The sequence below is a fragment of the Aquila chrysaetos genome, chromosome 1 (genome assembly GCF_900496995.4).
Source record: "Aquila chrysaetos chrysaetos chromosome 1, bAquChr1.4, whole genome shotgun sequence".
In the NCBI taxonomy this organism is placed as follows: Eukaryota; Metazoa; Chordata; class Aves; order Accipitriformes; family Accipitridae; genus Aquila; species Aquila chrysaetos.
Genome location: NC_044004.1, coordinates 26,369,785 through 26,395,997, shown reverse-complemented (window position 1 = coordinate 26,395,997; position 26,213 = coordinate 26,369,785). Strand labels below are relative to the sequence as shown.

The 26,213-nt window shown below is 40.3% G+C and overlaps 1 protein-coding gene across 1 annotated transcript in view; it reads right to left on the bottom strand.

The window, feature by feature from the left end:
• The window catches only part of N4BP2 (NEDD4 binding protein 2), a 43,865-nt gene extending 18,053 nt beyond the window's left edge, over window positions 1–25,812 (bottom strand). The window contains 12 exon segments of the mRNA XM_030023454.2: window positions 2–1,760; window positions 2,982–3,137; window positions 4,957–5,033; window positions 6,807–6,895; window positions 8,098–8,222; window positions 9,068–10,080; window positions 10,082–10,299; window positions 12,155–12,493; window positions 18,130–18,302; window positions 18,607–18,721; window positions 20,598–21,071; window positions 25,586–25,812. Of these exon segments, the coding sequence (XP_029879314.1) occupies window positions 2–1,760; window positions 2,982–3,137; window positions 4,957–5,033; window positions 6,807–6,895; window positions 8,098–8,222; window positions 9,068–10,080; window positions 10,082–10,299; window positions 12,155–12,371 (3,654 nt within the window). The 5' untranslated portion in view covers window positions 12,372–12,493; window positions 18,130–18,302; window positions 18,607–18,721; window positions 20,598–21,071; window positions 25,586–25,812.
• Window positions 25,813–26,213: the final 401 nt, after the last annotated feature.

Here is a 26,213-nt window from a genome sequence, read left to right as displayed (position 1 = left end):
AGGCAGCAGTCAATGAGTCAGACACATCAGCATCTGTCACAGTTGCCTTGGTAGCCCTACTTTCTGCAATGCTGAGTGATGAGTTTTTGTCTTCTGAAGGCTCAGAGATATCACCAGTCCCAATTATTTGTGGCATTTGTTCGCAGTCTTTGAGATTCTCACCGTAGTTTGTACTTGCCTTGAAATCAAGGTCTGCAACAACTGGCTCAGCTTCTCTTACGTGAAAGCATTCAGTATCAACATCTTTGCATAACTTTTCATCAGAGTCTAACAGCAGACCTGTGGCCCAGTCTATGTCTTTGTTACATCTTTCATACAGATCTTTCAGAGCTTCAAATGAAACAGACTCAAAGAGCTTACATAGCATATTTAGCTTTTCAGACTCATCAATATTGCTAAGTTCACTCTCTTCCACAAATGTACTTTTATCATATGTAACTCGATAGGGTATTTTTTCCTGAGACTCTGAGACATTATCTACGTCTTTGGGTTTGAAGCCATCTAGTCTGCCATGCAATACTTTGGTAGTCTCGGGAAAAAGCATTTTCTTTTCTAATCTCCACAGGAGAGCAAAGTCCTGTGACTCAGTCTGTGAATGGTTACTTTTTTGCCTACCTGAGCGTATGTCCTGTTTCTCTTCTGCTGAGTTAAGCACAGAGAAGTGTTCTTCTTTGGGATGGGGCAAATTGTTGTTTGTAAAAGTGAGGGCTAATTTGTGATGTTTTCTCATTCTCTTATTTTGCTGGGGTTTTTTCTCACCTACTGCTTCACTAGCTACCGTTTCAGGTTGGTGCATATGCAAACTCTTTGCGTCCGGTTGCTCTGCAGTGTTCACAGGTGTCCCACGAAGCACATCAACAGTCTCAAGAGCACTTCTATTAATGTCACCTTCAGTATTTCTACCTTCATCGGACTGATTTAGACTTGTCTTTCTCGTTCTCCTTGACCTTTGTTGTCTCTGTTCTAATGAGCCTGAGGCAGGCCAATGTCCTATCATTTGCAATTCCAGTGTAACCTTATCTGAACTAACAGAGGAACAGCTAGAGGCTAGATTTTCTTCCTCATGTCCTTTTTCAACAGTACAGGTCCCAGGCAGGCCTGCTTGCTCTTTACCTAACTCAGAATGCTGTTTACTGGGAGTTTTACCTTCCTTATCGCTTTTCAGGGAAGATTTTTCTAGTCTTCTAGCTCTTTTGACTCTCTGTCCCATTGTTTGTTCTACAGGCCAGTCACCCAGAAAGTTTAGTAGTTCTGGTTTTCCTGACATGTCAAAAGCTGAACTGCTTGGTTCCACTACATTACTACTTTGTGTTGACTTTGGTTCCATACATATTTTGCCAGATTGTTCAACTTCAGTTTGAACTTTGAGAATGTTGTTATCACCGTGTTCCCCAACTCCTCCTGTATGCAAGCACAGAGTCTCTTCAGTTGTGGTCACATCAACCTCATCCATTTCTGTTCCAGTATTTTCTTCTATTTTTTCTCCCTTTTCTTCTTTCTTCTCCAAGGGCAGTTTTTTTACTACACAATCTGATAAATAAACATTCAAGTCATCTTGAACCGTGCTGTTCTCAGAATTGTGTTCCACTGAGTTATGTTCCATTTCTTTTTCCTCTTTCTGAAAACGTTCAGGATCACAGTTACTTTCTAATGTTAGAGAAGTACTGGGAAAAGATTTATCATATTCAGCTAATTCAAGAGGCTCCACATCAGAAGCAAAAGGTTTTTCTTCCTTTACATCAGAATGTGCCTCTCTCTTTCTGAAAGACAAATTGTAATGAAAGATAAACCCATTTCAAACCTTCTTTAAGTACTTGTGCACATTTTTAGTTTTGGCTTGGCTATTTAATAGTTTCAAATTACAGACCTGAAACCACCTTTTAGGATACTAATCATCCAACTGGAAAACTCTAGTGAGAGGAAAACAAATTTAAGATGACTTAGCCCTAACCTCAACACTCCTTTCTAAAAAAGGAGGAGCTAAGCAAAGTGGAAGTTTCCTTGGTAAGTATCCCTTTTTTACTTCAGCACGGAGCTAAGAATATTTTCTTAGGAGTCTATTTTCCACCATTCCCAGCATTTAGTTATGTACTGAAGCACTATGCTGCCAGACATTGCCTCCTTCAGATCAGCAAACCTGGTGAATATGCTTTTATTTAATGATTGTTGCTCTCTCCTGATAGTTCAATGCTACAGAAAGTCTAGCAGTTAACTAGGAGAGGACGTGCCATTTCTTGTCATACCATTTTTCACGATCAACTACATACCATTAATTATCAGTGCCCACTTCATTTCAAATACATTAAGCATGCAAAAACCAAATGAAATAACTACAATAAAATCTGATTTCCTATTATTATAATGCATATACAGCATTATTCAGATTAGCCACTGCAAAATAGTCCTGTATACAACCAACACAAATCTAGACAAGTCTACATTAAATATACTCAAGAGCAACTAGATAACTTGTTACTACTGCATGAACCACAAAGACATCATTTAATACCAACACACAGACTCAGAAATAGTAACTTGCTTGTAGTTGTGACTACGTTCTTCTGAAAAGCATTTTATAGATTTTAAGTGTTTTGTATAGTAAGTTGCTTGTATTTGGGACCACATTCTTCTGAAAAGCATTTTCTAGATTTTAAGTGTTTTGTATCTACAACATACATCCAACAGCACATTTCTAAGATAAGAGAAAGTCAATCAAGATTGGCTAATTGAAAAATAACACACATCCATATTAGGAGGTTTTCAAAAAGCATCAGTTAGTTTACTAGATCCCTTGACTGCTCATTTCTAGAAATCCTGAAATTCTTAAAAATTAAGGAAACTATGTAGTGTATTTATTTTTATTATTGAACTATTTTTTTTAATGCATTCACTGTTCAACAGCATTATCCAGGTTCCATTGCTATGAAGTTTGAATTTTTAGCCTTCTCTTTGAGACTACAAAGCTACTAAAAGGATCTAACCTATGGCTTTCCTCCTGACAAGGATCTTCAATCCAGCCAGCAGCTTCTGATTTGTCTGGGACTGAAGAATCCAATATTGAACTAACAGTAAGGCAGTGTTCATACCGTTCCAACATTCTTTTGATCTTTTCTTTAGATACACCATGAATGTTTCGCCTATGATTAAAAAAGAAAAATTTGAAAAAGAAATATTTCAGATTTGTATACTACAATGAGAGAAGAGAATAATTTAGTACGTTTACAGCAAGGCTAACCAGAGAATTCAGGGGGCCAGGGCGAAAGCTGTGAAACAGCAATTCCTTCCGTATCAGTGCACTTAGGCATTCCAGACAAATCGCTGCTCCACTTGACTTCTCCACCCCACCTGGTGGCCCTGTTCTGCAATAGGATGTTTTTCTCAATACTGAAGTCTAAAACTGTACCAATAACACATCATCTTCGAGTATCAGAAACACACCATATCAGATCTTGACAGTGATGCAGGGTATCAAACTGGGTATGGAAGATTTCTGAATTCAGTCTTCCTTTTCTGGTTTTGCTAATCTAAGAACTCCTTGAGCCTTGAGGAAAACCTGTTCACCTATTATTTGGACATCCTTTGGCTAGAAATTTTCACCGACTCTGTTACAACACCAACTAGCTACGTGCTCTGCAGCAGTTCAACCCAAAACAAGTGAATCCTGCCAAGGATGGCAAAACAGAAATCAAGGGTACAGGAGAAAATATTCAAGTTCTATTTTAGGAAAGAAAATAATCTTCCTTGCCTTGCTTGAAAAGTGGCCAACCTTAAGCTAAGCATGCAAATTCAGATGACAACAGATATTATGAAATCACAAAATAATTTATATGTTGAAAGGGACCTCTGGAGGTCACATAGTCCAACCCCCTACTTACAGCTTGTACAGAGCTTTGTCTTGTCAATTTTTTAATATCCCCAATGACTGAAAGTCTACAAACTCTATGGGCAAACTCTTTCAGTGCCTGACCTCAAAGTAAGTTTGGGGTTTTTTTTATGTAATCAAAATTTCCAAAGTTCCAACTTGCTTATGTTTGTTTTGTCCTATCCCTGCACAATTCTCAGAAGAGATCTTTTTAGTCTTCTCTATAACCTCTCAAAAGTTAGCTGAAGACAACAATATGATCCTTCCTTAACATTCTCCTCTTAAGGCTGAACAAACTACTGTTGCTCAATTCAGTATCATCTGCAGATCTGCTGAGAGTGCACTCTGCCCCAGCATCCAAGTCATAAAAAGGACATTAAATAGTAGCAGCTGTAGTATTATTCATCCTAGAGGGCCTCAGCCTCCTCTTGGACTCTGAACCACTATCCTAAAGGGCATCTGCCTCCTCTTGGACTCTGAACCACTGATCATACCCTTTGAACCTGGCATCCAGCCAATTTTCTAGCTACCTTATTCACTTACATAGGGTTTATGTCTTGCCTATTTTGGCTCTAAGTAATGGCTCTATGACTGTGTGGAAGGTCCTGCTAAAGCAGAGGTAAACAACAATGGTGATGCACAGGGGTTTGTCACTCTCAGGCCATGAGGTGTTGATTGCCTTAAACTCAGTGACAGCAGAAACATTTCAAGTAAGGCAACAGACCAGCTGGATGCAAACCCAGCCCCAACCTGACGTCATTTTGCAACCTCAGGAACTCAAAGGAGCAGCCACTGTACCTTAAATGCAAAAGAATTGCAGTCATGAAAACATTACATAATATGTATTGCTAACAGTATCTTTTGTATGTAATTAAAGTGACAGAAAAAAAAAATCTTGTAACACATATAAAATCCCATAAAAGTTAGTATTGTAGAAGAAAAATTATTAAAAAGCTACTTATTATCACAAAAATCTTGACTGATATCTTGCTACTTCACCAGCTACTGTACTAAGCGATACCTTTTTAAAAATCATACTTTATAGACTGTGAAAGGTATACAATCTAATATGAAATTCTCCTTTACATTCTTACCTTTCAAGTTCTTTTGGTTTAAACTTCCACCAAGTGTCTGGTTCTCGGAACATGACTTTGTATTTGAACTGCTGAGCCTAAATAAAACAGATATAAAACAGAACAAGCCACATCACCCATTTCTTATTTCTATGAAAAAGCATACATGTATAGCCTGCTTCTTTAAAGCTGTTTTTTGTATTTTTCAAAGCCAATTAAACATTTGGAATAACATGCTTTTGTTCAGTGTTTCACTTCTGATTGTACAAATGGAGATTTTTGAAAACATGTATAGGCATCTTTTACTGTAAAATTAAATGTATGCCATGATCACAGAAAAAAAAAAAAAAAATCACTGTATCATCCCTTTCAATGTTCTACCTCCTCTGAGTCAAGACTGCAGAATATCAGGTATAACATGCACATGTCTACGCAGCCTCTCCAAGACAAGAGAAAAGCTCACTGCTTACATTCAGAGCTGACCAGATGCGAGCCAGTTCCAAAACAAGCAATTCAGCTACATTAACACAGCTACTGTGGACAGCCTTCCTGCCATATGGGAAACTTGGGCAGGCTGCAAGTAAATGGTCCTTATATGGTCTAGTCTCATCATGACAGAAAACGAGCCCAAAGCCTAATCAGGAGAAACACTGCAAGTACTGTGCCATACCGTCCCATTCCTGTTTTCCGAAAAAATTCTTGTCACCTTACCAAACCCTGCACTTGCTGGAAGAACTTTTATTGTATCTTTATTTCAGTATACAGCAGAATCAAGGACTTAATTTGTGAAAGAACTGTTAAATCTGACAATTGTTAATAAATGCAAGGATAATGAAATAAAAATTTTATTAACAAAAATTATCTGTGTTAAGTCCCACTGTTCACTAATCCATTACCACATGCAGCATATGTAGATTATCTGCTCAAAAGCTGTCAGTTCTATGTACTACACTCTCTGATGTGTTTCTATATCATGGTAGGAGAAATCCCAGATCTACTTTATAGTATTTCTTCCAATGTATTATTTCTGTTAATCAGAACCAATTTTATAAAATAATGCAGTTCTGTAAGCATAAAAAAACCTATTAAAACTACGAACCAAAATGGTGACTGATCAACAGCAAAGTAAGAGCTAGAGTCTAAAAGTGCTGATGCTTATTTAGAAACTATTAAGTGAAAAGGTGAGAAACTCCAGAAAACTGGAGTACAAGAAACCTATAACAGAGTTCACCAAGTTATTTAGATAATTAAATATAACTGTGGAATTTAAATGTAGATTGCATTTACTTAGTACTAAATAAAAGCAGGTCATTTTCAGTCACTAAATAAAAGCACTACACTACTAACATAAAACAGTGCAGGTGCATTATTTTGATTACTTCAATAAAAATTATTAAGTAAACCTGCGTAACTTCAAGCAAGCTAGCAACATTTGATAACTCTAGCCCTCCAACTGGTTAGCTGGTATCTGCCTCTATGTCACATTTAGGATGAAAACTATGACTGAGTTTTCAAGTTTCATGGAGCAGCAAACATCACTCATTAATTAGTGCTGATTATATTTTAAATTTAGCTTATAATTTTACCGATCATATAAAACAGGAACAGAATTTAGTTTTCTCAACAATATTTGTTTTTGCTCCCAACTGCAAAGCACTTTGGCTTTGTCACCTGGAAACTAGGCCAGGTCAATACTCAGACGCACACAGAATATGACACTGGGTAATATGATTCCATGTAACACTTTTTTGACTCCAGACTTTGTTGTGGAATAACAGCTAGACTGAGAAAGACAATATCATTTTGAAACATATGTTGCCGCCATGCTGGTCAATAATCCCTTTTCACATTGATCAAATTGTAGTACTAACCAAAGCAACGTAAGGCTTCATCTCCCATGCTTGTATGTTTGTGTTGTCTACTATTATAGGAGAGATTCTCATTTCAAATGCTTCTTTGGCTGAAAGACACACATGTACAAAAGAACGTGGTAGAGTTAATTTCATTATAATAGGGTTGACACATAATATTTATACTAATTCTCTAAATATGTGGTATTTTTTAAGTAGATAATCCATAATGATTAACCACTGTGTAAAGAACTCTTGCTACAGCTTGATCTGTTGTTACAAGGCCCTCTTTTATTTTAGAAATCCCCCCCTCACATGTAAAGCTACTCAGATATGGCATTATTTTTTTGCATTAACGTATGTATGATAATCAAGGAATGAAAATGCAGATGTAAAATGCACCAAGATGACTAATCAATCAGTAAATTAAACTAAAAAAAACTACATGATCACCTTAAAGTGGACTTCTTTGTTGCATACAAAATTCTTGGCTTTATAACAGTCTTAAGATTAGTCCACTCTGTAAACTGTATAAAATATGAAAAATCAAAAGAATTATTGTAATTTAAATACACAGTAATGAAATGTTTAGAATCACTAGCTTTGAGATACAGCACCATGTTTCTGTAGCTATGTTACAATGCATCTGAACAATCAAAGTTATTGTTGAATCACACATTCCTTATGAACTCATTTCTCCACTGGTTAGAAATTTGACAGTAGAAAAGTGATCATGGTTCAAATTTAGCAAATAAAGGCTTAAAAAGAGTTGTTCTACAGTGAGCTTAGTGGGAGCCACTATCAAAAAATACACCGATTATGGAAAGAAAAACAAAAATAATTTATTCTGTCTTGCTCTTATAATTTTAAATTTGCCAACAATGTAGTGCTCAAGAGAAAAAAAATTATCAAGAGCAGGAAAATATCTGTGTAAGTGTTATTTGTATCAATATCCTCATTACTTATTGCATATGCATATATAATGGCTCATCTCAGAAGAAATATTTCTGGGAGATGGTACAGATTACCACTCCAGAAATTGGACAAAACCCAAAATACATGCCATGACAAAATCTGAGGACAAAAGAATCTTTTGACAAAGACACTGGCCTTTTTAATTGCAAAACACATAATGGACAGATGACTTCGAGTTTGTGCTCATATTCTTTTTCCACACACATATTAAAAAATACTTCTATGATGGGATAAATGCTTGTCCTATGACACAGGCATTACAAGACAGGCAGCTTTTTAAATGGCACACAAGCACTGAACTGTAAACGAGCAAGCTAATCCCTTATTTATTTCTCACCTCGTTTCCTGTTCCAGTCATGTGCTTCCCCTAAGCAATTGGCATCATAATGGTATTGTCCATGTTTATAAAAGTAATCATCAGTACTAAGAATGATTCCACCTGGGTTATCCTCAAGCAAAGTCCTGTGAAAGATCAAGAAGTAAATAGCTTTTCCCCCTTCTCCTCCCCAGCCCTGATATCTGCTAGCACACATCTGTGTATTTAGTCTCTTGCACAAAACCAAGATTATTTGGAATGGAAGCAGCAAATTTAGGTAAGGCGGGTGGGGGAAATCACCCTCCAGGCAAAGACCATCTATAATAATTTCCCTCCTTTTCCAAAGGCTGAGGATATCCAGTAGAAAGAACTGACAGAGGATCCCTACAAGTCTCATTTCAAAACAACAAGCAGGTATTTTTCCATCTACATCTAGTGACATACTTTTACACTGACAAAACCACGTACAGTCTTAATTGCACCAAATATTTCCGGTGCCAGCCAAAGGAGTCTAAGCTCAATCTAGGCTTTTGGAGAGTTAGAAAAGAAATCAAGAATTCAACCCAAGAAACTCCACACATACTACTTACACAAAAGAATTCCAACAGTGGAAAGGGAATTTCTGCCTATAAAGAGCTGGCATATTTGTATTGATGTTATTGGAACGAAACACCTGAAATGAACAGGGACTAGAAGAACACAGCTGACCTAATCCTACTGCAATGACCTTCTGCTGACATAAACTCCTTTGGCCAGTGAGAGAACTTAAAGCTAACCCCTCCTATTTCAATTTCCACTAGAGGTCAAGGAGCTGCAAGCAACTCAGCTCTCTGCAATTACTATTACTCATCATGCTGCATGTACCATGTAGCTGGCAATTAGGGTATAAGCATAACTATTTACAAATGTTTGAAAATTGTCTCTGCCTGCACTAAATCCTGTACACAGTTAAGCAGTTTTCTTTTAGAAGCTCACAATATAGATGTTCTACCTTGCCAAATATGATTTTCCTGATCCTGGAACACCTCTGAGAAGAACAAGTACTTGACCTATAAGGTGCATCTTTTTTCTCATCATGTGACAAACAGGTGGCTGCTGTGCTTGCGAGAGGTTCAATTTTGAGTTTCTATCTTGATTTCCCCATACCTTCAGAGAAGGGTTGCTATCCCAGGCATTTGAAACCACTGGAGAGGGAAAAAAAAGTCCTTTTTCCAAAGTCCTATAGTCTGAAACAGGTCTCCACTGCCCTGGACTGACAGCCACAGGAGTTACAAAGCTGTGACTTCCACTGGATGGATAAAACACAGGAGCCATGAGATTCCAGTGTTGTTGAGGCTGACATGATGGCGTAGAAAAATTTAAGTTATAACCCTGCTGAGTTTGCTGCAAATCTGCAGGTTTTGGTGTTTTGAAACTGGATGTTTCAAGAGAGACATACACCTCTGGAAGAGAAGTGCTCTGGTGGCTGTTAAAGGCAGTCACTGCCTCTTTGTGCTGTTCCACGCACCTCGAATTAGGATTTCCAGTGACAGCTACTCCAAGTTCCAGAGGTCTTTGGGAGGACTCACCAGAAACAGCAGTCACATTTTTTTGATCCAAACCAGTATCTTGTGTCTGATCAGAATTTCCACATGCTATTTCTCCATTCAATTGTTTATAAACTTCTGAAGCTAAATCATGTTGAACATGCATTTCTGACAAATCAGAATCTTCTAGTATCTGTCCGAAAGTGTCCAATGCAGCTGGTGAGCTTGTCTGGAAGCTCAGCTGACTCACTGGTGGCTGAGAACAGCAGCAGTTTTCTAAAACCTCATCATTTGTCCCTGCTTGCTGTGGAAAAAGTAGGACATTGCAACCTGAATCAGATTTTTCCCGCTCAGGAAATTCATTAAAGCCATCGTGTTCCACAGAGTGCTTGGGTACTATTTGGTCATTTGCAGAATTAGGCAATTCATCACTCAAGCTGTATCTCTGAAAGGCATTTTCTATTAAGGAATCCAGTTCTTTCAGTCAGCTGCACATCAGGTGATAGGGCCTTTTCTTTTTCTTCTTCAGAATTACTTTTTTCTGCAGTACTTTCCCCCATTCTTCCATTTGCAGCAGATCTTTGCTGATTAACAAGAGCTAGTGATGATGCTACTGAATCAAAACCCAAGGTTTTTGAAGATGCTACTCCTTTGGCGTGGGTGGAGAGCTCTAGCAGATAATCCATAGCATTTTCTACTGTTGAATAAGGTAAAGAGAATAAAGCATGGTCAACTGAACAAACACAAGCTGATGTGAATGCAATTTTTTCACTTGAAGGAGTATTTATCACAGCTAAGGAGACAACCAAAAGACAGTTCACCAATTAATCTTTTAACAGGCCTTCTGCAACCCCCTTGATCTGTTTCTTGTTAGAGGTAAAGGCAGAACTCAATACAGACATATTGCAAAATAATAACCTAATAAGCATAAAAATTACTAAGGAAATAGTGTCTAAAAATTATTAAGTTTAACTGGAAAAAATATCAGAACTGTGTGTTTAAATGGGTACTTACTTCTAACCTATCACCTACAGGCAAAATAATGTAAAATTAACTGAAAAACACTACTGAGGACTAAAAAGATAAAAGTATGCAAAATATGTTTATTATGGCTAGGCCCAATTGAAAATGTCATATCTAATATAGCCTGAAAAATCCAGTATCTGCATTAATTATTTGTAAAGCCACTAAATGGAGTATAGGTTGCCTGTGATCAACATGAACAAAAACCTGGCACAAGCATCATCTGAGCCCTAAAACTAAGCTTCTGTTTTCCTGAAACACAGCGTAGCAAAAAGTCTATGTCCATTAAAGTCCAACTCTTTCTACACGTTATATAAAACCTTCCTTGTCCTTCCATCTTTCTCTACTGTATGACAACAACTTACTATTACTCCTATGAAAAGATGCTAATCTTTCCATTTTTAAACCATTCCTAATAGTACAACATGAACTCAGCATGTTTACTGAATTCTCCAATAAGCTTCTAGATAAATCTGTTATTTTGATACAGGTAATCTTATTAAGTGTTCAAAGCATGCATCAGTAATTCCATCAATTTCAATTTTAAAAGGAACAACAATCATAGCAACAAGCGTGAGAGAGCTATTAAGTTATAAAATCCGTACAATTTAAGTAAGATAAAAAAGTCAATAAAAGCAGACCTTTTAATGGCTACCTAGCTTTTATACATATAAAAAAAAGCCCCAAACTCTGCCGCCTTTGCAAATATTCTTGGAAAAATCTCAGCTAATCACATCTGATCACATCTGATGAATAGAGATTGTTTAAAATGCTCCATATATGACTTATTCCCCTGCCAAATAACTCCTCAGATGTTGCTAACCAGCATCTCATCCACTACTTTTATTATATGTGAATGAACTTGTATGTAGAAGAATTTCAAAACTACAAAAGCACGTGAAGGACTGGGCAGACATGAAAATAGAGAGGTGGGTACGTGGCTTGGCAGAATACAGGGGAAGAAATACAGTCCAAGCAAGGCTGCAGAGAATTCAACACAACAAACAGAATTTATCCTGCGAAAACTAATCCTCAGTAGAGATGACAAGATGACAGTGCAAAACAAAGTAAACCAAAAGCTCAATTCAAGTATTTAAGGAAAAGCAAACGCTGCCAGGACCACATACAGTGTACTGCTGTCTTAATTGTGATCTAGAACATAAAATACCCCTGCTGCAGAAACAGTTTATGCACCTAGCAGATGTGGCACAGAAACTAATTGGAAAAAAAAGATTCTCCTCACGACTCTATCACCACCTGCTCTGTGTCACAGAATAAGCCACTTAAACTGTACCTCCATTTATGGAGCACATTGCTACTGCAAATTACCAGCCTCACAGAAACATCAAACTTAAAGAATCTTGCATGGAAAGAGCTATAAAATCTCAAAATATTATGACTCACCTACTCATTAAAAGCTAAACTCACAAATACGCTTGCAACACCCACACCAACTTTTCTGGAGTTGCCCTAGTTAAGATCTGTCTGCATATGGAACAAAACTGTAATGCCAACTGTACATTATTTACCTTTAAAATCACATTCAGACAGAACCATATAAACCACACTAGGATCTAGGTCAGAAAACATCTCTGACATGCTGTTGAAGAGCTCTTCCTTATTGACACTATGCACTGCTTGTGACATTGAGCGGCTTGGGTCCCCCTGGGATACAGCAACAGCAGTTCTGTCAGAATTGCCATTCTTCCGAGAAGGACTCCCACCAGTTTTCCTTCTCCGCGGCATTTTGTTTTCTAAAAATCAGCTTGCTTTTTGTTTTAGTTTGTTCACATGAGGCTGACAGCACCAAGCTCAGAAATCACAAAAAACCTCTCGTAACTGGTATACGTATAACAGAAGTAGCAGACCTGGAAAAAAGAGGACAAAGAAATTTTAATAAAATACACAGTCACATTTCCGTGTCTCCTATTTAGATAGCTAGAAGATAAAAAAAAAACGTAAGCATCCACGAAACCATTTTCTAGAAGGCTGCCTTTCTTCTTTTCAAATGGCTGACAGCTAAATAGCAGCCTTCTTTTCCAACTAACTAGGTATTGAATCTGTGTCTGGAAGAGAAAACAAGTAAAATAGAGTTTAAAAGAAAAATCCAGAAAAGCAAAAGAAGCAATGCAAGGCAGCCAGTTGATAAATATTCCTTTGCTAACACCTACTAATGACCAGTTAACATTATGGAACTCTTATATTCTGTTAAAATTCAGAAATTTTGCTCCTCTTACAAAACTACTGGAAAATATAACAGACATCTCCCAATCTTCCGAAAGTGCTTCATGACTCCCCCCCCCCCCCCCCCCCCCCCACCCCCCCCCCCCCCCCCCCCCCCCCCGCCGTTTTTTTTAAGAGTAAACAGTTGGGGCCCTTCAATGTTCAAACACTGGCATAGGTTGCCCCAGAGAGGTTGTGGAGTCTCCAACCATTCAGATTCTCAAAAGCTGACCGAACATGGCCCTGAGCAACCTGCCTCGGGTGACCCTGCTTGAGCAGGTGGGTTGAACCAGATGACATCCAGAAGCGCCTTCCAACCTCAGCCTCAGTTTTTTTAATTTTTAAACACATTTTACAGCTTTATAAGCCATAAAGCAAGAAGAGGTTTCTGTACACCCACACACACACTTCTGCCATAAAGCCTTTGAATAAGTCTAGTTAAAACATTATGGCATCTATAATAACTGCAATTACTGCATTAATTTTGTATAGGAAAGGAAAGTGATTATTAGTTGAAGTACAAGCACAGAGTATGGTGTGGTCTCACTTTTTTCTTTATATCAAATAAGATCAAAGCTCTGTTGTGTTCTAGTGATGCTCATAATAAATTAATTTATAATTTTTACAAATAATTATTCAGAAGAGTAGCAAACCTTGGTAAGGGTGAGAATCTGAAGTTAATTACAGCAAAGAGTCACTATTTAGCGATAACAGTTACCGAGTAGGCCATAAAATACCTTTTTCTATATAAAGATTATTTTGTCAGTGATGACCAATTCAACATGTGCAAATAAAGCAATGACAGTACTTCCAAGTTCACTTAGTCCTTCCCTCCCTGGATCATTGGCACACAAATGGCAATGCCAAATCAGTGCCAGATTTGGACAGCACTTCTCCATTATTCTCTAGCAATCTCTTCCAGCAACCAAGAGAACTTATCATTTAGAAGAGGGTAGACTCCTACATTCCCAAGTCATAGAAATTTATGTAAGAAAAACAAACAACTCCAGAATCCTGGGAGTTTCTACCATATGTATAGGGACCTTAGACAGACAAACGAGACGGATGTCTGAAACAATGAAGAGGTCAAGGAAGTCTGAAATGCACAACAAGGAAAACAATACACAGGAAAAGGAAGAGGCAGACTACCAAAAATAAAGGAGAAATTACAGTGGAAGATGCTAGTTAGCCAGACTGAGCTGGGACAATTGTAGCTGTTTTTTTCATTACACTTTTTTTGGTTCATCTCTCTGATTAGCATCCTTACACCATTCTTTACTATCATGGAAAAGTATTCAAGGAAAACAATTAAAAAAAAAAGTTACAGCAAGTCATGTTTTTCAAACTTGTATTTCTAATTTATTCATCCTCCAGCCAGTAAAACAGGTTGAGACCTAACTTCACACAATGTGTCAGTGCTAAAAAAATGTGACTGTTCCTCACTAAAACAGATTCAGTGACAAAGAAAAGATCCTGCAAGGAAGAAAGGTACTCCTGCACCTTGACATTACTCAGCACCAAGAGACTTTAAGCAGAACACTCCAAGTGTTGTCAATGTTTTAATCCAACTCTCTTATAATGATCAGTCCTGTAAGAACCTGCTGCTGAAAAACATGCTCTGTAGCTAGGACTGTTAACAATCAGTTGCCTTACTTCAATATAGGTTATTCCCTTCCCAATGTATTTCCTGCATTAGGCTGTGTATCCCACTATGTATTAGGATGCATTACTCCAATGACCTACTGAAGTCACACAATTCAGTTTGCATGAATCTCAATCAGAGAACTTACAGTGCATTGCTTCAGGATTATTGAGGCCTAAACTGTTTATCACAATTAATCACAGAAGGGAAAAAGACATCGGTCACCTCCGAACTTACACACAGGTCAAAACCTCGGTGACTCCCACCACATCCACATAAGGCAATGCACAGATCCACATTTTGTCCCATCTCTCCATCTAAAGTCTTAGTAAAATTCTAGAAATTGTTAAACCTACCAAAAGATAGATCAGCATTGCCCAGGATTTCATTTAAATAAGGTATTTACCATGGCCAGTATTGCAGACAGATATTTTGACAGAATCTCCTTTGTTTACAGTATTTTCAATGGAATTCCTGGACAGATTCCTGGGCAATACCTTCTGTTGATATTACCAAGCACAACAGAAGTATATAAAAATAGGTGCCTGTGCACATACAAAGCATGCTGTACTGTATTACATAAGAGATAACACTAACACGCTCAACTGAAAGGAATAATTTTCTCTTGCTTTTAAGAGCATGCCCTGAACTTTACAGAGGATTTTATCTAGGGACTTGCCTTTTCAGATATTCAAGTTTCTCTTCTTGAAAATTAGTTTACTATGAAAAAGGAAATAATTTTGAATAACCCAATAGCCAGACTTGCAGGTCAGCTATATCCATTGGTTCTGGATAACATAACATGAATTAGTCTGTAGTTTGCTGTGGATGAGGGGGGTTCCGCCCCACCCCCCACCCCCCCAAGATGTAAATGGAGTTGTAATAACATAATGATTTAGAAGAGCAGGTCTGTGCTGAACACACTGAAAGGGAATTCTAGACAATTAGCCAGAGGCTGCAATATACTCAGAGGTTCACTAGTCAGTTCTCGGTACTGCCATTCGACACACATTCAATTAGAGCAAACAGCTGTTTCATTTCAGCACTGATGAAAAACAATACTCCTGTGGCAGTCTCAACTTCACCTTTAAAAACAAAGCAAAACAAAATCCACAGCACCTCCTCATTCATAGTTCTTCAGAAATATACATCTCCTGACATTAAGGATCTCCTCCCAATGTAATTCAACTACCACAAACATATGTACAAAAATCTGCCTGTATGAAAATTACCTTCCAAATTAAGTAATCTTACAAATACAAGAGAGATTAAGATACTGGCATTCTCTACAAAATAACACAATTTTCAAACTCTACCAACCTAGAAGAGAAAACATAGACTTGTCAGGTCAGGGTGCTTTAACATCATCATCTTTCTAGCTGGCCAGAGTTTATTTCTGATGGTAGATTATGAGCCTCAGGTGTTGCCTGTTCCAGTATTGCTACCCCTAAGGAGCTGGATGGATGCATCACAGACATTCTGTAGGCAGAGGCACACATAGCCAGAGATCAGCATCCACTACAGGCAAGCCAGTCACTACAGAAACAGGCAGGCACCAATGTAATCAACCTAATGCAACACATTTTTCTTTTCTGTTTGACAGACAGAACAATGAAATGTAAAGAAGTGGCCAACCTGGCACAGGAAGAGGATGGACCAAGATGTCAAGTCTCAATCCCAGCATCTTACTAAGAACGTTCAACTTTCCTTTCCAGTGAAAGGAAAACCAATTGTTTCATAAACTGGTTCTAAGAATGTATTTATAATTGCCTAAGGGAAAGAAAATGACCAGTGTTTCCAATAAATACAAAGTGTCTATCAGTTATACAGAAGAGGAAAAATATGCAATTTCTGCCCCCCGCCCCCACCATTTTTTGCACTCAAAACCTAAACTGATAAACTAACTGATGAAGCATTACAGTCTTAGGAAAATACGTAAGAAAATTCTTCCATAAAGCATGGAGTGAATTTAAATCACCGTAGTTACTGCAAAGGAATTCCCTTGCAGACACATGTTCAAAAAGATTCCATTTTATTTTCATTAATACAATTGTCCATAGAAGAAATTAATCCAAAATAGCAGGAGTATAATAGTCATCCTGGTCAGACTCCTCACATTAAGGGGGAAAAAAATGTAAAAAAAAACCAAACACACCTCCAGTTTCCAACAGAGGTAAAGCAAATTGTAACTTTAACTTAATTGTAAGTTGTCCTTAGAAAAATGCAAAGTGTACTCTTTCTTATGACACATAATCTAAAGAATTCAAAACAGTTAAGCCACCCATACAAAAATCTAAGGGGGGAAAAAAAAATCCTCAAGACCCTCCAAAACCAAATCTGTTATTTTTAAAAGATCTAAGATTTCATTTATGTTAGGAAATAATTGCTAACATAGACTTGTTGTATACAAGCCATCACATCGCTAACCAGTACTGTTATATCGGTAAACTCGCTGTGAAGAATTCTCCCAGAACTCTGAAGAAATTAAAAAAATTGGGCTACAAATGCATTTTCTAAAATTAAGCTAAAAGGCATGAGTCATGTTTACACTGAGGCTACACTAAATTTATCCAGCTACACATCTTTTGTTTTTCATAGCAAAAGCTAGAAATTCCCTCCTGCTTTCTAAGAACTGCTATATATTCTTGAAGAACTGTATTTTTACAAAATCATACAAAAGCTACTATAAAACAGTATTAAGCACCATGTGACTGTTCTAAAATTTCTGGAAAAGCAATGTAAGTCTTAGGCTTGAGACATGCATTATCGTTTCATTTTCAGTGTAATATGAACATGTATATGAAGTTGCTGAATAAAGATCTGATGAAAGGCCTGATGGATCTCATCAGTCTTTTACACCAAGATGTCTTCTTGGAAACCACACATGGTAGCTTGCATTTTCAAGATGTGTCAAAATTCTAGAGTAGAGTGGACTGACTGCAAGTCCTATTACACATACAATCTCAACTATAGGAAGAGAAGGAAACAGGTAGCATTCAAGAAGAGACAGAACACACAGAATAAAAGAAGAAATACACTAAACTTTAGTTGATACCAAAAGAATTCACAAAGCTCTTTAAATCAGAGATACTGCATTGGGAAACAATCAGCAGTAAACATAATTTTCCAAAGTCATTACAAGAACTTACTTTTTAAGCAAACAGACCAGAAAAATACTCTAACCACTATTCAAAGTTTACTAAAAGCATTCAGCAGCGCAGGACATTTCTGGTTTATCTGTCATCAAGTTCAAATAGTTATCAATATTACTTGTCTTCCTTTTTTAAGGACAAAGGAAGCCTCCAGCCTTGACACAATGTAACATTCAACCAATATGACCAAGGCAGCCTGATTTGTGTATATTTTAATGTTTCTCTGACTAATTTAAGGAAATTAACCCCATACATATAAAAGAGGTTGGTTTGGGGGTTGGGTTTTTTTTTCTTCATTTGCTTTTTGGTTTGGAGAGTTTTTAAACAATTTTTTAATTTCAAACTACATAAAATATTTATCATGTAATGTTCATTTGAATCTTTTGGCTTTTAAAAAACACACACATATATACTGACATGCTGGAGACTGAAAAAAAATATATCTGTATTTGTAATTCAAATAAAACAGCAATGGCATAGAACTTACATTTTCAGCTTCACTGAGTTGCCCCGCAGTGGGTCCCTTCTCATCTTTCCAAAACCACCACTAATGGCACATTTAATAAAGATCTGCTGTTAAAAAATATAATGCACTCTTCTGTCAGGAAACCATACTTTCAAACATACAGATTAGACGTCAGCAGAAGTGGATGCTCCCTCCTGACAAAGGAACGATCAGAACACAAATTAAAATTGGTATTTTGCTCATAGACCATACAACTTCAAGCAAAGTTTTAACACTGAGCAATGCACATAATTGTTTTTAGTAGATTAAGCACAGCTAACGTTTTACTGTCAAAGTAACCAACATGTCAAGTTGAGCTCAAATGGAAGTTTTCCCAGGGATAAGCATACCTACTTGATTTCAGCTACTGATTCTCATCTAAAAAAACTGACTTATATCAGGTAAAGAAACAACATAATGGCAGCAGAATTAGTTAGGAATAAAAGTAAGTTTCCTCACTTGTCATTCCACTTGGCTCTTCACCACAGCTCTTAACCATCTTGAAAAGGTCTATATATCCGTGCTGGTCAAGAAAAGATTCGTTCCATCATGTGGGGAATTAGGGAAAGAAAACCTGGTACATCAAAATCAGAATGTTACTTACACCACTAATTTGCAATGCCCTACCAATGCTAAAAAACTGCACTTCTGTTCATTGAAGCAGCTGCAAACTCCTAATCCACTGTGTACACACTGAAGATGTTAGTTCTACTCAAAGCCTGACTTAATTCCACTGTACATATTAGCCTACAGCTCACTTTCCTGACAACGCTCTTGTGCTTTCAATCAAATTAAAATAGATTAAAAAAAAACCCAAACAAACAACAAAAACCCAACAAACTATGAGTGTACACACCTAAATCAGGTAAAGAATTTGGAACAAATATCCTGTCGCACTCCTAACATGGCAGGTTGCTGGCTCAATTACTTTATAGCAGTCTTCATAAGAGATGAAGAAACCCATCTCCCATTTTGCATCTAACCTCATTCCACTGCTCCAAAGTATTAAGAATTGCCATCAAACCATATAGAGCACCTCACATAAGCAAGAACTTGATGACAACCCAAATCTACAAAGTAAAGGACAGGCTGCAGGCAGAGAATGCTATTCACCCCACTCTCAAACACAAGGCTTCACAAAAACCACACCAGGAAAGGCTGAAAAGCCATTCAGCAATTTTACAGAATATTTCATCTCTGAATATAAATTCAGCCTAGAACAGAACAAAAAGGCTGAAATGTACCTGATAACAGTGTAATGCTACATTATTTCCACTACTCAGATTTCTGCTTCCTGAATCAGGGTCTACTAATACACGCATTAAAACACAAAGGTTATTTCCACATTCATTCACTTGCACTTTGAAGTCTCATAAATGGAGCAAAACAATTAAGTATTTAAATACAAGCACAAGACAAAAAAAGCAGCCAATGAAATCAAACTGAGACCCAATCATTGTACTCTCTAATTGTATTTATAAAACAAGCAGCTTTTCTTTTTAGACAATGTTCGAGTCCCCTCTCTAAAAACCAGAAGGTAAAAAAGGGAAGAAAAAAAGGAAATGCCTTCCAGCAGATTTTTCTCAATAAACTAAGAGTAACAAAGGAGACCATCCAGGAGCCCTTTGCGTTGATTTCTGCCAGCAGTAAGCAACAGAACAGGCCACCCAAACGCTTTGTTATTTAATGTGACAATCTATACCCTGCTAGAGACAAAGCACTTTTAAGAACCCTTCAAGCATATTTTCTGCTGTTTTCCTTCTCCCACTCAGTATTATTCCCACTGGTTGTTCCAAGGGCTTTGGCTATTTCAACAGTTTTAACTAAGGTCCTCTTTTTCACATCAAATTGTGTCGAAGTGCAAGACACCGACACATACGCCTCAGTACGCTTGCATTATGCAATCTGCTCTACTAGGTGCTTTTTCCACTTTTGTGATTTTTAAGCCTTGTGTATGGCCTGAACCAGAGACAGATTCTTTGGAGGCAGCTGCAAAAAATAAATCTTGCTTTGAGTACGAAACAAAAACTTTGTCCATCAACTACACACACAGTTCAAGAGTACAAAACCAGCACAAACACATCTGAAGCAGATGCTTAGAAGTAAACACAACTTTCAGGAAGAGCAGAGCCCTGTTTGCTAAGGAGTCAAAGGCTCTTCTCTACATGACACATCATGAGAAGTCAACCTGCAGTGACAGTCAGCTGGTGTTTGAGAGGTGACAGAAGCTGTCAAACTCCACATCACACAGTTTCCTTTAAGCTGGGAAGCTGCTCTTGCTAGAGGCCCTCCATACAGGCGAGCACAAGCTCCCAGAAAGACACTCTCTCAAAGACAGGCAGATCTCCTGCTGGGCGCACATGATTAAAGCAGTGAGGGAGGAGGAGGAGAGCCACCAGTAAGCACATTCTCCAGCATCAGATCTGCTTGGTAAGTACTTTTGTACTCACCTTCCCTTTGCTGTGTGCTGAAGGTCAAAGTTTGGGATATGGCAAAAAACCCCAAGCGGCCTTGGGATTATGGAGCGTACAGATACACAGCCTGACAAGCTAGAAAAATCAACAAGCAGTTGTTTTCCTTGTTTAGCTGGAGAGGGTTGTTGCTTGAGTTTTTTTGTTTGGTTTGTCTTTCATAAAGTAGTAAGAGTATCTGCAAAATGCCTTTCCAGCCCCAGGAGAGCTTAGAGATATTGGATCCTTTCACACCTTCCCTCCTATGTTCTTTGGTAGCCTCCCATACAGCTCACAGCCCTGCTCGAGTGTGCTGAAGTAAGGGTTACCCATGCCCATGCCAAACTCAGCTTCGAGGGGAGATCTTCCAGGAGGCAGAGCTCTCACACTTCCTGGGCTGTCCCCAGTGCAGACTCCACATAGCTCCGCTGCTTTGCTGTGACCTATGCCCGGCCCCCAGAGCAACGTAACAGGCTGCAACAAAGGAGACCAGACTTGTGGTTATGGTGGTGCTTCTGCAGTTTCACATTCACACCTGCCATCAGTACTACTGCGTAAGATTGTATTCCTGCTACACATTATAAAACAGCTAGAGAGAGAGTTATTTGGAAAGACAAAACAGAACTCCTGCCAGATGGAGCTGCGACTTGCCCACAAGTTTCCAGACACTCTGTCCAAAAGTCAGGCTGAAGGGCACTGAATAGAAGTAACACGTCTCTGCAGAATTACAGTTCCTCAGCACAACAGAACTTCCTTTCACATCCTCTCCAGATGAGCTTTCATATGTGTCTCTGAAAAGACTTCATACAGACAGCAGTGCCTGGATCTTGTAATTGAAGACTTTGTGTCTCTCTGAGTTGCTGGAAATAGCTTGTAATATTTTATAAATTGCAACTCTGGCAGTATCTAGCTAAGAAGCTACAATATAGTCTAATGCATAAAATACTTGAGGCTGATAAAAAGAAGGAAAATATAACGTTACAAAGCTGAGCAAGACTCTCCTAATGAGGTTAATTTTAATACTGCTGTATTCTGCTATACTATTTTCCTGTTTCTTAAGGATTTGGGGGCTTTGTTGTCGGGTTTTTTTTCCTGTGACTGAGATCTGGCCAAAGGATGAGCACTTATTTTAGTGCTTGGAAAGCCAGCAAAAAGGCAGCAAGGGTGAGAACAGGTTCCATCAAGATGAGAAGATACTGTAAAAGAGTATTACTGAAGATCACAGGTGATGCTTACTATTATGGGCACACACACACAAGTGGGACTATGGAGGAAGGAAAAGCAGAACATTAAAAGAATACTTTAGAGTTTTCTGCACTGGCAGCAGTCAGGACTGGCAATAAATGCAAATGCTACTTCCCCAAATCTTAGCTTGCTCTAGCTGTTGATGCAAATGAAGACAAGTTTACTTTCTTCTTATAGACAACGTTGCAACTCTAACGTGACTGGGAACAAAGGAAAGTGCCTGTCAAAGACTCAGACTCCAGAGCATGACTCTTCAGACCTTTGTAGACACCTAATACGGCTTCTGCAATGTGACCAGGTCTTGGTTCTGGTGCTTCCACATACAAAGGCTTCTCAGCTCCACACCTTTCCCTTATGTGTGATATACAGAACAACTCAAAGGCAGCAGGTGATCCCCAGCTGCCACTTCCCTCATAACAGACTCATACAGTTTTCAGTTCTGTGACTCTAAATGAAGGTTTGTTGCACACTGGGACAAAGCGGAAGCACAAGAAATTTTTGAACTTCTGCATGGGCTCAAATACAGAAAACAGGTTTGCAGAAAGCACTTGCAAGAACGGGAGACCGATGAGATCATGACTGCTGGAGCATCAGAGCACAAGGTACACTGGAACATAAGCCAGATTCTTCATCAAGGTGTTATCTATCCACCAGTGACCTCAGAACAGTAGCAGCCACATCAGGAAGCTGAGGAGTCAGGTTGGAAAGAGACATAAAGCAGTTTGTGAACTTTGCTGGTGGTCCACATACAACAGCAATATGACAACCACTCCAGAATTTCACAAGGAGAAACATACTGTAGTGACACACAATACACTTAGCCAACTCACACTGATTCAAGTTGCATCATAAAATTACAGCTTAAAAAAGAAAGCAAGAAACCAAATCACATAAAGAAAGAAAGATAGGAATGAGAATAGCTTGTTCATGTAGACTTCCTAAATATTTTCTGAGGGGGAAAAAAAAAAAAAAAAAAAAAAAATCACATATCAGGTCCTAGGCTGGAAACTACATTACACAGACCTACCAGGGCAATTATATCTACTTTGTATGTTCAAATGTGCTTCCATTGCTACAGCTACTAGGGCAGTTGAACATAGCACACACAGCCATTGCACAGCTATTAAAAAGATAAAAACTATTCTCAGCTTAATGTAAACCACAGATAGATGACCTCATCCTGATCTAGGTACATCAACAAAAAGCTTACAGCCTCCAAATGACTGTCATTACTTATTTGATAGAGACTTAGTAGCTCACATGAGTTCACCTTATATGACTGTAAACAAAGTCAGCCAGGTCCATTTAAATAGTTTTAAATGGTGGTTTGAGTTAAAACAGACAATTTTTGAGATGGAACACGGATCAGTTACATAAACAAACCCACTGGTAGATCACAAATCCCCAGTGGAGTCGTGAGAAGAAACAGCTGGAAAACTTAACCTCTTCCATAACCACAGCTGGATTCAGGAAAAAATACCAACATACGGCCTTACTTAATTTTGAGAGGCAGTGTAACTCTGTAAAAAGCTTCTGTAAGAAAAACAAAGGCAGCAACTTCCTAAAACTCAGGGATTCATAATTCAGAAACTTTTACCAGAGCTAAATTCACATGCAGAAGAACTCTGTTTAAAATAATAACTAGACAGATTATGTCAGCCATTTAGTATAGACTACAGATCAGTACACAGGCAGGAGTGAAAAACAAGAGACCATGCAACACCTCAGAACTACAACCCCCCGAAGTCCCTACTACAACGTATTTATACACTAATTCAAGACAACATAATTCTTTTGTAAAATGGACAAGGTCACAGGTAACAATCCACCTACACCATAAAGTGAAACAGCTGTCAGTATACCATGGATGTTTCCTAACATCATGCCTAGGCTAACATTTTTGTCAGGTACTATTGCACTTTCACATTGGTAACTTTAAAAACCTTGCTTCCCTCTACATCAGTGCCTTCCCCAGCTGAAAAGCATTAATGTTAATACAATAGAGGGAGGGTTCTTAAAAAAAAAAAAAAGCATAAACAAGACCACAAAAAAATACAGGGCAAGTCCACAGTTAAAAATAAAACAAAACACAACAGGAGAAAGCCTATAAAATAGAAATTAATGGATTTTTAAGATGTGCTTTGATGCTGTTAAATTTCCTTCACAAGCTCTTCACATAATCTATAGGAACAAACTATTGCAACTTGGACGTGCTGCAAACACATGACACAAGCAAGCCCTGTCCCAGTCACAGTGACTGTACCCAGATGAATCAGGGCTAAAACTCTCATGCTTACAAATGTATACTATACTTAAATTTTTCTGCCCTTCCATAATTTGCTTCAAGTTTATAGCTTAGCCTTCAGCTCTCCAATCACATTCCAAGACGTATTATCTAAAGTTTTTATTCTAGTGAAGGTGAAATGGATAACGAGCAACCTGATTATCTTCTCTGTTCTTTTGCTTTACCTGAAATATCCAAAACACTCTTGGAGGTTTTTTGCTTAAGTTCTATGTGAATAATTCTCATCTTCTCACTGCAAGCTCCTACTGAAAGACGTGAGATGCATACCGAACTTTGTCAAGATGCTGTATAGGATCATTTTAAGTGTCTCTTGAGAGTCACTGTTCTTTGCCATTTAGAACAAGAGTTAAGAAAAGTAATAGTAAATATGTATTTTTTTTCTTCTCCTTTGAAGTCAGGCTACTCCGAAGCCCCAGTAACCCTATGGCACTTGATCGGCTGAACTGCAGACCATGTCCAAAGCACACGGGACTACTACACTACGAAGGACCCAACCAACCACACGGTAAAGATGTTTCAGAGGCTCTCAACTGTTCAAAACGAACAGACCCTTGAAGTACACCTTTGATTTCATTTTGCACGGGGTGAATTTATCTTGCGGGGCTCTATTCTTTGCAAGACGCTTTTAAAGTTCACGGGTACACCACACTGTTTGCTCGGGACAAACGGGCGAATCGCTTCCACCGACTCCCCAGCCCTGACCCTTCCTCCAGCGCCCGGTGCCGCCACGCAGGCCGCAGCTGCCGGCAGGGCAGGCCGCGGCCCTCCCCGGGGCTGCCGGGGGCCGGAGTCGGTGTTTCTGAGAGGAAGACCGGGCACCTCGGCCACCGCCGAGCACGCTTACACGGCGACGGGCGAGGAAAAGCCACCGGCGGAGCAGGGCTGGCAGCCGGCACCTCACGCCGAGGAGCGCCCGTAGCGCTCACCACAGCGGCGGAGAGCGACGGCCCAGCCGCAGCTCCAGCCACGAGGCCCACAGGAAGGCCCCTGGGGCGGGCGGGCCCGGGCGGCGGCCTCAGGCCGGCGGCGGAGGCGCCCACCCGCCGCTTGCGCCAACGCTCCCCCGGCCCCGGCCCCGGCCCCTTCCCCGCGCGGGGGAGCTGCTAGCGGGGGCCCGTGACCCACGGCCGAGCCTCCGGCTGCCGGGCGGGCCCGCCGCGCAGCACCCGCCCCGCTACCTCCCCTCCCCATCCGCCGGCAACTCTCCAGCTGGGGCTACGGGCCCCTCTGCGCCATCGGGGTCGCCGCGGCACGGAGACGCGGCGACGCGGGCCCCCGCACGCCCACCGGCGGGGGGGAAGCCGCCCGCAGCCGCCGCGGGGGGCGGCTGCCTCCCCGCCCCCGAAACGGCGGGGGCCCCGCGCCCTATCGGGAGCAGGGGGAGGGCGAGGCTCCTCCCCGGTCCCGCCGCTTCGCGCCAGACCCCGCCGGCCTTTACCTCCCGCCGCTCGACTCGCTCGCTTCCGCCGGCAGCGGCCGCAGGGACTGTGGAGCTGCGCGGCGGCGGCGGCTGGGGAGAGGGGGAGGCTCCGGCGGAGCGTGCGCCGCGGGGACACAGTGCCGCTCTCCGTCCGGCCGGGGAAGAACAGCCCGGGAGGAGGCTCGGCTCCGCGCCGCCGCCCCCCCCCCCCCCCACCCCCCGCTGCCCGCCCGGGGCCCGCAGCGCCGCCCCGGCCGGCTCGCGCCTCGCCCGGCCGTACCCGCCGCCGCGTCGCGAGGGGCCGCCTCAGAGGCCGGGCCTGCGGTGGGCGGGGGCAGCGGCCGCTCCCGGCCTCGGGTGCCGAGGCGGGGCGGGGGGCCCCTGCCTCTGGCGTCCTCCGGGGGCTCGCCGGCACCTGCCCCCCCCCCGCGAAGGGCCCGTTTCAAAAGGAAAAGAAGAAACCCGGGAGCGTGAGGGGGTGCCGCCTCCCGCCAGCTAAGGGCCGGGCCGTGGGCCGGCGGAGGGCAGCTCTCCTCCCCGGGAGGCGGCCCTCGCCACCTTTTCCAGTGGTGACCGGTAAAACTTGACTGCCGATACAGCTTCACGTGCTCACCTTGGAAAAGGGTAACTATATGCTCCACCGGTA